Source organism: Excalfactoria chinensis, chromosome 15 (assembly GCF_039878825.1).
Source record: "Excalfactoria chinensis isolate bCotChi1 chromosome 15, bCotChi1.hap2, whole genome shotgun sequence".
Classification (NCBI taxonomy): domain Eukaryota; kingdom Metazoa; phylum Chordata; class Aves; order Galliformes; family Phasianidae; genus Excalfactoria; species Excalfactoria chinensis.
In genome coordinates this window covers 5,429,722-5,446,590 of record NC_092839.1, presented here as the reverse complement: position 1 = coordinate 5,446,590, position 16,869 = coordinate 5,429,722, and the positions used below count along the sequence as shown (strand labels likewise).

The 16,869-nt window shown below is 41.0% G+C and overlaps 1 protein-coding gene across 4 annotated transcripts in view; it reads right to left on the bottom strand.

Annotated features, from left to right (window-relative positions):
- The window catches only part of EYA2 (EYA transcriptional coactivator and phosphatase 2), an 87,971-nt gene that overhangs the window by 4,905 nt on the left and 66,197 nt on the right, over nt 1-16,869 (bottom strand). For all 4 annotated transcript variants that reach the window (XM_072349995.1, XM_072349996.1, XM_072349997.1 and 1 more), the window contains 5 exons: nt 9,486-9,575; nt 2,986-3,044; nt 2,071-2,231; nt 946-1,060; nt 228-349 (listed from right to left, as the gene is read on the bottom strand). In XM_072349995.1, the coding sequence (XP_072206096.1) occupies nt 228-349; nt 946-1,060; nt 2,071-2,231; nt 2,986-3,044; nt 9,486-9,575 (547 nt within the window). The remainder of the gene's footprint in view (nt 1-227; nt 350-945; nt 1,061-2,070; nt 2,232-2,985; nt 3,045-9,485; nt 9,576-16,869) is intronic.

Genomic DNA, 16,869 nt, shown 5'->3' with positions numbered 1-16,869 from the left:
TTTTTCAGGCTTGCTTTCTCATAGAGACACTTGGCTTTGTTTTTTGTAGCCTGTACTAGCTTAAGTGTGGGTTGCTGGCATGCAAATCACAGATGTGATGTAAACATGAAGCTTAAGCTAAAGTTCCTATGTTATTTGTTGCAGTTCGGTTGAGTGGAGGATGTGCCTGAATTAGGGACATAAGTTCAATCTATCTTTTGGTGAAGCCTAAGTTACTTTGTTCTTACCTGTTTTTGTTGCACTGTAAATGTTTTCAATTGGGAATACGGTGCCTAGTCCATAGAGAAGCACTTTTGCCAGAGCTGGTATCAGCTGAGTTGTGGTTACCAGTACATTTACGCAGTTAGGCCTAGGAAACAAAAGTCAGTAGAGGCGGCAGTCTGTTTTTTTTCTCTTACCTTAAACTGAACAATGGCAAGAAGAATGCATTTCTTGGAAGTTCCCAAGCCACTAGGGGATTATGCACCCAGAGGCAAGTAACCTGAGCACTGAGAACATTCTTTATTAACTCAGTAGAATGAAAAAACCCAACCATAATCCAGCAGTAGTGATGCAGCCCTACTGTATGTGTGACAGGATCTATTTTGCAGGATCCTAACACCATGTAGGCAGTGTCCATGCTTTGACTTGAGTGAATATCTTCAGGGATGGAAGGGCCCTTTCCTATTCTTGCACATCTCTTGCATGTGATAAGTGTGCAGACGAGGTAGGCAAGGAAAGGTTAAAAAAAAAAAAAAGAGGTGTGGTTGCTTTTTTTCTTTGTTGCAGTTCATCATCTCAAGCGACCCCCAGCCCTGGATAATACAACATATGCAGACAGGGCTCCCTCAGGTTTGGCCAGCAAAGTCCTATAAATGTGTCTCAATTTGTTTAGAGAAAGGGGAAAATGGAAAGCAAAGGAGAGCCTGGATCAAGCCTGTAGGCAGCTCTGTAAGCTGTTCTTACCGGGAATGTATCAAATTCAGCGCCTTCAGAGCATGTGTGAGCCAGAGATCAGTCAGCGCTTCGAGTTCTGCTCTTAACTGCAGCCAGGTTTCCCTCTTAGGAGCTCCTATTAAACCTGTAAGCAGAAAAAGCATCTTTGCAGAAGCACAGAAAGGGAGCTGCACGCTTTTGTATGTAAGTATGCCAAAGGGCCCCACATTGTGCTCTGAATCCTGCCCCTTCCAGTGCCTTTCTCTTGTCACTGGTGCAGGTTGCTTTCCTTTGCCTCAAGGTAAGTAAGCCCTGACTGTAACACACTTCTGTGCAATTAGAGCTCAGCTTCCTTCCTCTCCAGAGGAATGGTATCAGTCACCTGCAGTCCACAGGCCCACATTAAAACATCCTTCTTGCAGTTAGCACAAAGCTCATATGAGAAATGAGGAAGAGGACAAAAGAGTTCTGTGCAGGGGTTGGTGGCCTGAGCTAAAAGAAGCCTGGAGCAAAGAAGGAAGAAAAAATTCTTCCTGAAAAGCAGTGCATCATTTCCAGTACATGTGAGTAGGGCCTTTCTCCAACAATGAAACAGGTCTGTGGTGATATTCTTAGCATTACTTCTTTCTCTTTCTAGGCAAAGACCTGCCACTGATGCTCTAAAATAGAAGCAAAGCAATCTCTTGGAAGAATTGCCTGGAACAAGCTGAGATGAAAAACCTCAAGGCATCCTGATATCTTCTAGTATTGTTTTAGGGGAGATAGTAGGAGGCATTCAAGAATGCCTTCAGATAGAACTCAACCATGTGTTCTTCTGTGGAAGAAAACAATCCACTGAGTTTTGAGCTGTTTGCTTGCTTACTAGGCATCTTGGAAAATTTGAGAAGGTTGTTCTTTGGCCAAAGAAAAACAAAATAAAGCCACATGTTTGGATTTGAGTCCTCCATCCACTAAACCAAGTATTTGAGCATAGCTCTTACAAATCCCATACAGAATCCTCATTTCAGAACGACTGCTGAAACACTTGTTCAGCTCAGTGTTTAAGTGTTGTTATCATTATGCTCTCTGCACCTCCTCTGCAGCATATTCCTAGCAGGGCCAGAAGCGTTTGAGAGGATGAAAGGGCACACTTACTGCCCGGCAGCAGACACTTACCCCCAACATTGTTTTTGTAGGTGTTGTACATCTCTTTCACCCGGCGGTAGCGGAATGCTAATTTCCTCATCCAGTCAACTCCCCCATGAACGCCTGAGCCCAGACATAGATTTGCACTGGCAGCTGAACTGTGAAAGCCATCTGCAGAGAAGTTATACGTGCTAGAAGAAGGAAGAAGGGAAGGAGAGAGGCCATTATAATTGCAGTCTATGCAGCACCAGCAAAGAGTGGAAGCAATTGAAAAGAGATGTGGAGATAAATGGCAGCACAGATGTACACAGGACACGCTGCACAACAGTGGAGTTCATCACTGCTGCCTTCTATCACTCACGCCCCAGAAAAGTGTGTGCCACCCTGCCTAATGCTGCACTGCATTGTGTAGTTCTTATGTTTGCAACTAGAATACCCAAAAGATCTAAAAGGGTACCCGTGGCCTGTTATTTTTCTTTTATTTGACTGATTTATTTCCAGGCTAAGAAACCAAGCAGACTGCCAGACCCATGATCCCACTCCGACGTTAGCATCACGTCCACAGTCCTTACCAGTAAGCCCACTCATTCTAGTCAGGCAGTGAGAAAACTTTCAAACTGGCTTTGAAATGATTTGGCAACACATGTGCCAAAATCATATCAGAAACAGGTGCAGTTAGACTGAAGTTCAACCTGATCTTAAACATTCCCTAGAATGATGCAAAGCTCAGCAAGGTCAGTGCTTTACAGTAGGCACAGGTATATTAATGTGTGAACAAGAACTCTGTGCTCCTCCTGTGTTTAATAACTGCAGACAGCATGCAGCCAGGGAGCACAGAAGGTGCGTAGCCAAGAAAAATTTCTCTACATCACTGTCCAACCTCCTGCTACTTTCAAACAGCTGAAGACTACCTGACCTGCAGCTTCCAGCCTGGAGATCCCGTACCTTAGATCCTGACCATTATCATCCGATGATACATCATCTATGTGGATCTGGTCACAGTCCTGAGGAGCATATGAAAAAAAAATAATACATTGGTAAGTAAATGTTTGGGTAAATAAATAAATAAAATGTTTCATATGATGAAAAATTACTTTAAGGATAATGTTAAGACAAAATCTTCCATGTTGCCAATACTGTCTAGCATAGTGTAGAGTCAGTTTATTGCTACAAGAACTGCACAGCACTTGTGCAAAAACTTATTGTGTGTGTTAAAGACATAGCAGTTCTTGTGTAGTATAGCAAGTGAACTCCTTCTTAGGCAGATAGAAGGGAGAGAGCATGCTTGTGCTTTAGCTAGGGAAACTGTATTCCGTAAACACTGTATACATGATAAGGTGCAGATTTGTCAGCCTCTCCCCCTGTGAGAACATCTCTTTGGACAGGAAGCGTATGTTCACTTAATTACAAGGAGGGAAGGTCTGTCTCTCAGAAACTCCCAGGGCTGTCTGTCCTGCTGGTGTTTTTCCAGTGCACACTGAGAGAGTTCAGCTTCCTTTGGTGTGCAGGGAAGTTGTGCTGAAGCACTGAAGAAGGCACTCTCTCATAGCTCCATGCCACAGACAGGGTATAGGAACGATGTGTCAATAAGGAGGAAACCAGTGCCCAGGATATATACTTGAAGCTCAGCTTACATGAAATATGCATTCTAGATCTTATCTTCCAAAATTCTTCATTGTTTGAATCGTGCCTCAAAAACTTGTTATTTCTGTCGTTTCTTTCCTAGTGTTAGCATCATCATTAGAGAGAAATCAGTAAGCCACCTTAATTCTCTCTGATCCTTGATGGTAAGGACAAAACAGAAAACCTTCAAGTTGACAAACACATGCTTTGTTCTGGTTGACTGATGAAAAGCAAAAGCACAGTTGATAAAAGGAATCTTCTTTGGAGTCAGAAGAATTGCAGGTACAGTTATCCTTTTCCACAGCAGTATTTTGTAATATCTGTGTGTAAACCACACGGTTTGTACTGTATTATCTTCCTACACAATTATGGGCTTTATGAATTATTTTAAGCCAGCTCTTTCAAACAAGACAAAATCCCCCAAACAAGTAACCAGTGTGGATTTCAGTGGCAAAATGTCACAGATGGCTCTCATCCATAATAACGGCATTTTATGCAGCACCTATTCCAGGTAATTCTCCAAAAGCCATCTAATTTATCGTGTTCTGGTCTCTTTAGTTCCCCTCATTGCTGAGGTGTGTGCTTTGTGTAACTGGAGCCAAGCAGTTGAATAGCAGATTTCTGCTGGCACCTCTCTCTCCTTCACCCACTGTCATTTTTTAACCTCCCCTCCCACCCCTTAGCTGTTGTGAGCCATGCTGGGATAATATTGATGCAGCCCACTCTGGTTCACTTGTGTGATACAGGGCATTAAGTCAGGGGAAAGGTATGTGTGGAGGGATCTGTTTTTCTCATTTGTGAATGAATTGTTCTGTACACTGAAGTGTGACAACAGTAGCTATCACATTTCTGACTTCATAAAATACCATGACACTTGGTGAGACGCTACCTCATAGTCCACCGGCTGAGCCTATCAGGTTACTGGGTAAAACATGGGGAAGCTGGTTGAAGCAAGAATGTGGACCATGTTTTACTACTTGGTTACGAGACTAATTTTTCATTCTTGCAGAATTTCCTTGAAATCATAGTGAGCGGGGAACCAGGGCAGGATATCTGGGCTGCTGAAAAGAAGGTCCAGATTGTTTGAATGAAGTCTGCAATGGAAACTGGAAATCCCAGTTTCCACATCTGCTGGCTTTTAAAAATAATATTCTAGGATCTCTGAGGTACGTGATCTGTGGCATGTGCAGCCTGTAACTGAGTCAAATGTGAGACCTCAGCCAATCCTCCTAGCTTCTGGAATTGAACTGTTTTTACTGCCGTGACATCTCTAGGCCAGCCTGTGATACATGACCTGTCTCCAGGTGGGATGAAAACCTTGAACGTGGGCTAACGCAGCTCTGAAATTGTACCACAGGCTTGGAGAAAGCCTCTGCTGCCTCCTTGTGAAATACAAGCTGCTCCTGAGGATGCATGGAGAAACTCAGTTACCACTTATGAACGTTCTCAAGGTATGTCTCTCAACATGGATGTTGTCCATCTGTGTATCAGAACTGTGTTAGATGAACTTTTAAAAACATCTAATGGACTCATTGATCAGTTGAGCTTCCATCCCTTGTTAAGACAGTGGGTGAGGGTTAACAGTTCCCAGAATGTGAAACCTCCAGAGATGGCTCTGAAAGGCAGTAATCTGTAAACATGCTAACCCCCTTATTTGTTAATTCCTATTCCCTTTGTTGGTCCTCCTTGTTTTTCACACCTGTTTTTCAGAGAGTTAGGCAGTAATATCTCCAGAGGGACTGAGGGTGAAATGTACTATATTTTAGCCAGTGTTGCTCTGAACAAAAGGAGTCTGGGAAAAAAAAAAAAAGTAATTGTGAATACCCATATTTTAGCTTCTCTGTGATCTGTAATCTTGGGCAATTCTTATCTCCATGATTTCCCAGAAGTGGAACAAAGAGTGAAAATACTTCCTTCCAAATGAGTATTTGCCCATCTGTTCTGCAGTGTGATCAGAGCCCTTTGTAGGCAGCAATTTGCACAGCCTATGTTTGCAAACCGTAGGCATCTAACCTGTCTGTACTGCTGCATCTGCAAGCAGAGGTGATGTGGCCAATAAGCATGTTAAGTGCTATGTGAGTAGGTGAATTAGTGTGGGAAAAACCCACAGTTGCAATTTGAAAACGTGACTCAGCAAACACAAGTCCTTGCTTGTTTGCACTGTGCTGCTAACAGTCTCCAGAATGGGACAATGCTTGTGTCATAGTGTGCCTTAAGCCTTGACAAAGTTTGCTGCCTTGATTCCCTGTAATAAGGCAGCTACTCCACCAAACTGTGCTTCAACAAGTATCAACCTTCCCCCACCATCCTGAATCAGCTTGAAAGAAGTCCAGCTGCTAAATTCATTAATAACCTTTCTAGAAGACCATAAGTGTTCAGTAGGAGTCTAGATCTAGGGCTTCTCCATTCACCCACCTGCCCTGAGGATGGATGATCAGCCTCCTGTCCAGCTAGCCTGAGGCCTGGAGTAAATCCCAGAGGAAACTGTCCTCTCTGCTAGACTGCAGCAGCAAGAGAGGGTGAGTTAAGCAGTTCATTTGAATGGATCTGCTGGTTCTCCAAGATTCCTGTTCTCTGACATAGCAGGCAAAAAGCATCCAGGAAACAGCTGCCTGAATCTTCTCTAGGAAAACCCAGAAAGCACATAAACTCCTGGCAGACAACAGAGTGGCAGGTAGTAGGATGGCACTGAGTATGGATCATGTTCTTGGTAAGGGTGACAACAAGGCAGAGGAACAGACTAAAAGCGGCCCGACTTCTTGCACCCATTTGGCATGGCATTAAAGAAGTAAGCTCTGAAAAAGCCTGCTATTTATTCTTCTGTCATCTGCTGAGTTGACAAGGCAGTAACAGCAAAACAAAGGGCAGCTTAGTATTTTGGACAAGTTGATGTAAAAGAAAACTCTACTGCACTCTCCAGGCTTGCTGAGCCCTCCCAGAATGCCTGAACTAAGATATGGATTTATGTCAGAGGAATGTTTTGCTGTGGTTCGCATTTCCTGACAGGAGTAATCTCGTTTTAGTCTTGAACAGTGTGACCATCCTACCACTTTATCAGTTACACTTCTTGCACCCTGACCCAATGGAGTATACAGCCAGAAACAGTTTCAGCCCTGTAGGGCTGTAGCTTATTTTGTATTGCACAGCTCAGTGTTACACCACATGATGGTGCTAATGTACATGGTAAGCTCTGTGGGTCTAGAACTGAATCAGCTTCCCTGCCTGTTCTTCCTTTTTTTTTGTCATCATTGTTTTCTTCTTTTTGAAGTATCATTCACTACGTCTTTTTCAAACCCAACACTTGCTAATGTTCAGTCCTTAAATATCACTTAGTGAATACTCAAGCTTGACTTTCATTTACCATCTAACACTGAAAGAATTGGATGGCTGATGAACAGGAAGGGATGTCTGTTACAAATTCTTCCAAACATAAATGGCTTAATTTACTGGAAAGTGTAATATGTAAAGAACATTCACTTCTCTTGAATTCTCCCTCATCCCCTGTGTTCATTACTGAAAACACTCAGCTAAAACCAAAACACCCTGGTCCAGTTTTGGTTTGTTTCACTGATCAGGCATGTATGAAAAAACTCAAAAGTTTCAGTAAAAAAAAGGTGTTCTTCTTTTTCCAGCTAGTTGGGCCCATGCTTCACCATTTAAAACAGTGCTGAACAAAAAACTGCCTCACAATGCTCTCTTCTCTCTTTGCTTATTTCTGTTCTGGCTAACTGGAACACGACTAGTTTTTGAAAGTTCTGAAGTCTGCCATGGCTTTGAGCCATCCGCGTCCAGCTGCCAACTTTGTGTTTCTCAATTTTTTGTATTTTTTAATAAAAGATGGTGAGATAGCCCAGAAAAATCAGCAAGATTTCTTCTCTTAGTGTAGCAACCAAATAGCACTAGGAAAATAAATGTTTTTATTTAGCATCTTTGTAGCACAAGCTACTTAGAGGCAGTCTTTCCTAATATTTTGCTGAACAGGTATGTCTTGCAGCATCGATCTCTCTTCCTATGCTGGAGATGGAGCCCAGATATTTTGTAGCAGGCTGACTTCTACTTGGAGAAGCCATGTTAAACTTCAGCTTTTTACCAGACTAGTTCTTGCTCAGTTACGTGGTCCTGCTGGAATGACTGAGTCCCATGTCTGAGTGATTTTTGTTTAGCTTTGGCTTCCTCTAATATCTAAGAACCACAAAAGAAAAAAACATACTGACTTCTTTTAATTAAAATCTTAGCTCTACTGTAGTGGTTGAAGAACTCAGAGATCATGGGAGACAAATCCTACTTAAAGAGGCTGCTTCTAGCAGCCAAAGCTGTTACTGGCTGATAAAAGCACAGAATTTAATGGAGGCTGGGCAAGTTGCTAGTTTCTTTCATGTTTTAGAGTGGTACATTAAACAAGGAGAAAAGTTGTCAAAATTTTTTGCCAAAAGGGCAAAACTGTAGATGGACTGAGGGTTTCTATTTGGATTTCTGCAAGATACTGAGCTTTGCTGCACCATCTGTTGAGATCTCATGGGTGAAAAATGCTGGTTTTGACTGGGACGGGCTCCCCAGGGCAGTGGTCAAGGCAACAAGCTGCCAGAGTTGACAAAGCATTTGGACAATGCTCTCAGAAGGGAGGACTGATTTCTGAGGGGCATGTGTGGATCAGGAAGTTGGACTCCTTGATCCTTGTGAGATCCATCCAACATGGGATATTCTATGGTTCTACTAAATATTATTGCTGTTTAAACAGCACCTTTGACTTCCAAACAGCATTTCTCTATTTTATCCTTGGAGAATGACTTTGTCACTTTCCACTTTCTGCACCCCCTTCACAAAAAGAGCTGAAAGAGGAAAAAATCTGTCAATTTGGGTAATTCTCAGTAAACGAAATCCCAGGTCACAATGAAGTAGGTGCCCAGAAAGGACGCATCTCTCACAGTGTGCTGAGCAACACAGTGCTGTTATGCAGAGTAGAAATCAGAAGTCCCCACTGAACACACCAGGTACAAGAAAAGTTCTCCCATTTTATCCAGCGCAGAAAAAAAATTATCTTCCTTTTTCAAGTAAAGACCACAGAAACTGCCAAGGGATGCCAGACCTTTCTCCTCAGTCTCCAAGGTACCTACAGCTCAAACCCACCCTACTCACTTTGTAAATGACTCCTTCAGACCATTCCTACTGATTCCAAATGCACACAGCTTTTCATCAGCACTGTACAGCTGTTTCTCAGCTGGTGACAGAATTTTGCTTGCATGACTTTGCTCGGATTTTACTGTACATTCAAAAGGATTTTCACTTTTATATATAAGACTTTATATTTGTCTAAGACATACTTAGTCAGATCTAACCATACTGCAGACAGGGAAGAATTCTCCCTTTTGGTCTTTCATGTAGAAACTCGTATAATTTCATCCTGCAATATTCCTGTGCTTGAGCAGACCTCCTGCTCCATCTCCATGTGCAGAACAGAGAACGCGTTTAAAACCTCTGCATTGGATTGCAGCTAATTGCTAACTGTTCCATAGGACCTCTGCTAATTTAGCTTAATATAATTATTAGACAGCAAATTTCTAGAGAAGCAGCAGTAATGTCCCCATTATTAGATTTAGTAAAACTGCCAAAAGCCATCATTGTTAGTATGCATTCACTAAAAAATCCTTAACAGAATGAAGATGTCAAAGGGACATAGTAAAGTATGCCATAGTAATATAAGCCATCTAAAGGCCATTTCTTTGGGGTCAATATTGAAAGTTTCTTGGCCAGAAAAGCAAGTTTGTAGACCAGATGCAAATGATTAGAAGGAGAGATGCTAAATAAAATAAGCAGCTACATACCTCCAGGTCATTAAAGAACAGATGTGTATCTGCAAGGTTGAAGATCATTTCTTCCATCATAAGACCTATCCGCACAGACGTTGTCGTGTCCTGTTGGAGGAGAATCGGGGTGTTTTTTATTTTCCATTTACATCTATTTCTTTCTGGGAGGTGAGAGATCTCAGACAAACATGAGATGTGTACATTCCCATTCCTGAAGATACGTTCATTACAATGATTTCATTTCCCAAGTGTATCTTAGCATACTTTTCCCATCCTATCTTTTGCTCTCCTATGTAGTCAGGTTCTGTTCTTTAAAAGATGCATATGGTTCACTTTACACATTTCATTCTGCACATTCAGATGAGTTTAATGAGGACATTTAAACACTTGAGGCTGCTTAAGAACTTTTTCAGTAGGTTAGACCAAGAATTGATTTCCAATAGCATCAGTACTGAGTAGCAAAAGGATCGTTATGAGCAACAGAGCCTGCAAAGGACAACACTTTCTTGACTCTCCCCCTAAAGCCATCCATAAGAGGTCAGCATTTTTCTCTACACACGAACACATACTTGTAAGGTCAAGCAGCACTAATGTGAGCAAAACATGAAACCAAAACTCAGGAGTTCAAACCTTATGTCTTTTTTTTAAAAGGTACAATCAGACCAGGCCAACTGGACTGACTGACTGGCCAGTAAAGCTCTCAGTCCTCCATGTTTCATCTTGGATGGGGACAGCAGCCACAAGGCTCCTACAGCTCTTGACTTGCTGCTTCAAAGCTGCTCAGTGGACACTGGATACAGCCCTGGGAATCTGTCACTCTGAAATACAATCAGGGGATCTGCTGTACCCAGCCTGGTGCACTACAATATTGCATGAGTCTCGGTCACTTTTCCACATCTCTCCCCTGAACAACTGACCTTCTTCCTAAACTCAAAGCACAGGAAATTTCTGAGGCAAACTACATCTCTAGCAGAACATTTTCTTATTCATTAAATACTTCAAAAATGCAAGCAAAAATAGTCTATGACTAAACCCTCAGCTAAAAAGCATTATGTCTGTTCTAACTAAACAACAGACAACTTGAAAAAACAGCATTCCCACAACAGGCTTTTATTTGTAATTCATCTTCATTAGGACAGGGATCTCTCATCTTTGTGTTTATGTGGGTGGTTTTCTGCCATTGATGTTACAAACCATGTTAAAACAGGGCAGATTTATATGTAGTCTTTGCTCTAATTTTCTGCAGATTTCTGTGGAGTAATGCTATTGTAGGACAGGAAAGTAATTAATTAGTTAAGGAGCTGTAGAGGCAGCACAGTGTTTGGAGGATGAGTACATTTCAATCAACCTTTGTGGCAGATGCTGTTGACATGGATGGTGTATTACACGCTAACCTAATTATTACGCATTCCTGGTGTAGTTCTCTTTAATTAGAGCAGAGTGGCTGTGGTTTGAGCCATGTGTATGACTCAGAAGAACTGTGCCCACAGAAAAGCCCAGTCACTCATGTTTAAACATGTTTCTTGCTGCCTTTGAAAGAAGGGCACTCTCCTCTGGGCATGAAATAAACTGCAACAGCCTTGCCTTGAACATGCCTAATTTTAAGTCCCAAACCTGCTCCCCTGACAAGGCATGGGGACAAGGTGCAATTAGGGCATCTAAACCTATGTAGGTTCATGCAAACAGCACTGAATCAAATTTTACTACCCAGATGTACTTACACAGGGGAACCGTTCTGAAGAAAATATGCTGCTAAGAAGAAATGATTTTGTAAAATAGCTTTTAATGAAGCAATTTATTTTCATACATTTCAGGGATCGTTAGCCTTTAAACCCTTTTTAGGAAGTCTCATTTGTTGGTATCTGTCATTTATTCTTTGTTTTGTCTTTAGATTTGTTACTATTAATCACTAACAGAGAATAGGAAACATTATTTCCACAGTGTATGATGTTACTTTCTCTTAAACTAAACAATATGGAAGTTGAACTATAGATGAGAAGGGAAATATATATATATATATATATATATATATATCTTTCTCTAGAGATAGAGAATATGATGGAATGAAAATAAAACAGAAAAATGTACTTTACCACCCAGAGGGGAAGTCGTTTGGGGAAATTATTTGGCATCAGTGCTCTCACAGTATGGATATTTCCTCTATAACAAGGCACACTTCCAAGTCTCAGGCTGATAATGTTAAAAAGCAAATCAGCACTCCCAATAAGATATAGGTGTCTAGGGGCACTAGGCTAGGGCTCCACTTGCAGTTATTCACTTGCATTACTGTTGCATCTAGAAGCACTAGTTCCAGCTCTGAACTGTGCTCAAGTTTGTACCCACACAGAGGAAAGGCACAGTCCCTACCTTCAGCTAGCTGTTTAAATGTGAATAAACAGGAGAATCAGATTGATGAGCAAACACAAAAATGACAAAGATGTATCAATCAATGTGTTGTCAAAATTCTCTGTATGCTATATAAAGATTTGGAAAGAGAATTATGATTATTTTTTTTCTGAAGATGTTAATGAAGAACTCTTCCTGAGCACAGAAACCCTGCAAGACTAACAAACGCTGCTATACTGCAGGGGATGCCCTTCTAGACTAATGGCAGTGTTAGAGCAGTGTGAGTTAAGCAGAGCAGTGTAAAACTGCTACATCCTTATCGATGACCCCTGCTAACAAGCCTTGCTATAGGAAAAGTGCACCCTGCAGTCCTGGGAACAAAATTCCTCAATAAGAGATGTAGTCAGTATTTTCTGAGGCATGTGAAGCCCAAGGACAAACACTGCAGGCAGCTTGAAATCAAATTTCCTCCAGGAACTGCTTTTTACAGAGAAAACAGATTCATTTAAAAACCCCAGACCTGAGTACTTGGTCAGTAACATTAGAAGAGCGAAGTCCTACCCCTTCACTCATCCACAAGTCCTGCTTTCCAAACAAGGACAACAAGAGGTCAGGATAGAAAACAGGCAACAAACTTCTTTTGCAAATAAAACCTCCAAGTAGCACAGTGCATTTCTGCGTGTGTCACCTCTGCAATGCATGCTGTTGGAACTTCATTCAGCACTGAAAATAAACAGCCCTACAGATTACATTTGGTGCTTCCCTCTGGTGCTCAGACATGACAGACCAGCAGAGCTCAGCTCCTGGCCTGACAACACACAGCCTTAATAGACTTCTTCCCACCAGGTGGCTGAAATAAGCATCACAGCAGCAGTATTCATTTCAAAGTATTTGTTCCCAAAGAGATTGGGATTTCTCTCCTCAACATACCCTTCACTTCCACTTTTAACCAAGAAGCAGGTTCACAGCTGCCCATTTCTGCTCATCTTGAGGGAGATGACAGGTAAAAAGCCCCTGATGCCCTTTCATTACGTATCAAAATGTACAAAGAAAACAACATGCTCTTTTATTTTGTTTTAACATTTTCGATCAAGTCTGGTTGCTGAATAACTTTTAAGTTGGGTAGTTGCATGCACTGTTCCTCCCCAAACTACTTCTTGTAGATCTGAATTTACATGTTAAAATCAGTTTTAGTTCATATATGTCCTACATACTAATCTCGTCCTAAAATTCCTTTCAGTTTCTGCTTTAATTTTCTCCCCTCATTTTGAGTAACAATATGACACAGAAGGTGCTTAAAGGGAGTGTGATAAGCAGCCTTCAGTCTGTCCTTGCCTAAAGATGACTTCCACAGAGACTGAAGGTGAGCATGGAACACGCAGTGGATCGAAGTGGGAAGTAAGGACTGCACATACCATGTGAAATTTAGATTGCCCTGTACTGCAGCAAAACAAAGGGAGCACAGGATGTCTAGACCCATTCAAATTAGCTTTAATCTACCTAATGAGAGTACAAATAGCTGTGAATATTTTGCAGCATGAGCCCTGGACTCTTCTTACTCAAGGGCTAAACTACACAGAACCCTATGTTACTGTATTTTCAATACTACAGGTAGCATTTCATACAAAAAGTCCATTAGCTACACTTCAAACTGCACTGTCAGCATCCTCCCAAATGGCTTGGTTTCAAGGCCTTCTTACCACTGCTCCTGAAACACTGAGATGGATTCTTCATAAACTACTTATACTTGCCCTAAAGTATGCATTAAAAAGACATGTATTTGTTAACACCTGGAGCTACTACTAATCCAGTTGGCTGTATGTCCACAGCCAGCTCTCCCCTCTTGTACAGTGTAATTTGGAGAGGAAGCAAGACGTGGAATTATCTCTGGCAATCTCTCAACTGCAAGCCGCTCTCACCCCCAATCCTGGCTCCAAATCAGCCAGTTCCAAGCCTCTGCCTTACAGGTACCCTGTTCAGACTTGCAGGCCATTAGCAAAGGGGCAAAGCTTGTTCCTTTGAGACAGATAACAAATCCGCTTGTTGTCTGAGTCTGCTTCTATTTAGTAATGTGCCAATTAACCCGACATTCAAAATGCTGGGACAAAGTCATCCTGAACATAGATCTTGAATTCAGACCTCCCTTTCCCCACCCTAAAAAAAAAGAAAAACAAAACAAAAAACCAACATAACCCAACTAAATAAAGCCTTTCTATTTAAAACCAATCAGTCTCTTTAAATCCCTGCCAAATACCTGTTTATGCCATGAGCAAATAATTACTTTTCTACAAGGAAGAAAGTATTAATTAAGAGTATTCATCAGACTCCTATTCTGTAGGGTTTATCTGCCACAGGTGTCAGCCAGAGGTGAGAGACGGATTAGTACACAATCAAGGGCTTTTCTAAGTTAAATCTCATCCTTGTGGTTAGCTGTTAATAATGAAGTTGTCACCAAAAGAAAGAATTTAATAGTTTTAATTGAGTTTAATTACTTGGAAACTCCTGAAAAATGGACCAGCATGGTTGTATAAAAATAATAACAATAAAAAAAAAAAGCAAAGAACAAGTGCCTGGGCCACATGTTTGAACAAAGAGAGCCTGTAAATAATCATTCCTTGGCTGTAACATTTTATACCTTGATCAGAATTTGAGACGTGAGCCAGGCTTTCCCATAAAACAGGAATATTAACCTTGTGCATCAGTTCTAGTTTAAGTCTACGTCTCTTTGAGGATGAGAACACATTTAGCTCTTTTACTAGACTTAACTAGCTTAGTTTTGTTTATCTTTTGTTTAATAAAAGCAGATTCTGCTGGACTCAGCTTGTCAGAGTCTTTCAAGTGAAAGAGCGGGTATTTGTGAGAACAGTTGGTTTAAGTACCCAAGTAGCTACTTCTGGAAGAGACAACACTTCAAACTTTTTGACAAGGGATTGCTCTTACCACCCAGTTTTCTAATTTTCAAGCTCTCACCTTTTTGGCCCCCAGAATGAAGACACATCCTATGACCCAAGCACTGCCATATCTAGGTTTATCAGACAATCTACTGAGTTTACAGGAATAGTCACAGTGCAATCCTGTGACAGATCCATGCTAGACAGACAGCAAAAGTCAATTAGACTCCTTTCTTCAGATGCTTTTGCATATTCACTATTGCTGTGATTTGGGGACACTTCCAAGGTATTGCTTACTATTTACTGAAGGATTGTGCTTCTGCTGGCATACATCTTTCAGAAATGGAGGGGTACTATTCCTTGGAAACTACTACAATAAAATGAGAATGTCAGTAATTAAATCCTCACGTTCAAGAAGCACAAGAAGGTTGAAAAGGCTCTCTAAATGAAATGTGCTCAGGGACAAGCAGTAATAACTACTCTAATTTATCCAGCATCTGAACCAATGAGTTCTGAAATTGAGTCCAGCCCTATGGGAATACAGTACTTAAATACATGTTAAAAGCTGGGTCATAATGCTTGAAAACAAATGGAAGCTATTTTTATTTAGTGATTGTACTGTTTGGGATGGAGTTAACTAACAGCTGCTAAGGAAGGGGAGTGAGAATGTTGCTGTGTGGTACTTAGCTGTGTTAAAGCACAACGGTTACAGGAAGCATCATGAACAGAAGTCCACAAGTGATTTCTTTTTATTGGGTAGGGCATGAATGCAAAAAAAAAAAACCAAAACCAAAACCAAAAAGGGGGTGGAATTTACACCAAACACGTCTTCACTGCCTTGCTACAGGAAAATCACTGCATTTCTGTGTAAGCCCTTGACAGTGCTACGAAAAATACAAAACTCCTCAAAAGCTTGGTGCAAACATATCACGGTGTGTAATCCTCACGTGCAACTTCCTAATGCAAACCATGCCCCTTTATGGTTTGTTTGTTTTTTTATAATATTCTTCCCTTTAAAAATCCAAAGTCTGATTCAGTGATACTGGAAAGCAAGTTCCCTTTACTCGTGCTAGCTTGACAATCTAACATTGTTTCTGCCATAGATTTTATGTCAGAAATAATCCTTTAATACTTCCAAATGCCGCACATGAATTTTGCTTAGAAAGCCCTCGGTTCATCTAAGCTCTAGTACAAGAGGTTACATCTACATGAGCTCAGGGCATCTCTCATGCCCAGCATCCAGGCTGTCATAGGTCTGGTTTTGCCATTTCTACTGCTGCTTGAACCTGTACAGATGACAAACACAGATGTTTGCTCCTGAAATACACATTTGAAATAATCAAATGGCTGGAATTATTTACTCCCTTCACTCCAATAATGAACTAATAATTGATATAGCAGCATGTCTAAAGTATCAGACTTTTTTATTACCTGCAGTGATTGAACACTTTTTTAATTTAACTTAAAAAGGCATTAAATACAAGGTTTAGCCTCCAGTGGGTAAAAAAATCTCCAACTTCCTCAGAAAATCCTTTCCAAATTGTATTCATCTTGACTTAATCCATGATCTACTGGGTGAATTAGGCTCTGTTTGTTTTGAAAATCTATTTTATGGAGTTCCAAGGACTGTGTTTTCCTTAGGAAGGGTTTGTTCTGCCTTTCTGACCAGGATGCCTGCTAGCAGCCCTCCACACAGGCCTCTGCAGGTTTTTAACATCCCAAGGTGCCCCACACATATGACTAACAAAATGTAAATAAACACAGCTGAGCCAGTAAGAAATTGGAAGGTTTTCTCATTAAAGAAATAAAATAAACAGATGTCCTTAAGCACTTTGGCTCATGTTTGTCAAAGGAATGGAAAACTCTCAGATGTTTGCACAGCAATAGTGATATAAGGCCACATCTCAAGTGAGAGAAGAAGAAAAAAAGCAACACCATGGCACTTTGAATTAACTAATAGTTCTCAAGGGAGGGTGCTTTTGATTTGAACCTTAGCAACTTCTACAAATAGTTTTTAACGGCCAAGCAATAAAATGGAGTTTTATTCCTTCTCAGTTTGTAAAGTAGTAAAGGACAGATTTGGCCATTAGAAGCATGAATCACCATCAGAGTTGATTAAATCCCCATGGTGTTTCAATCAGGTTCTGCCTTTATGGTCCTGTGAG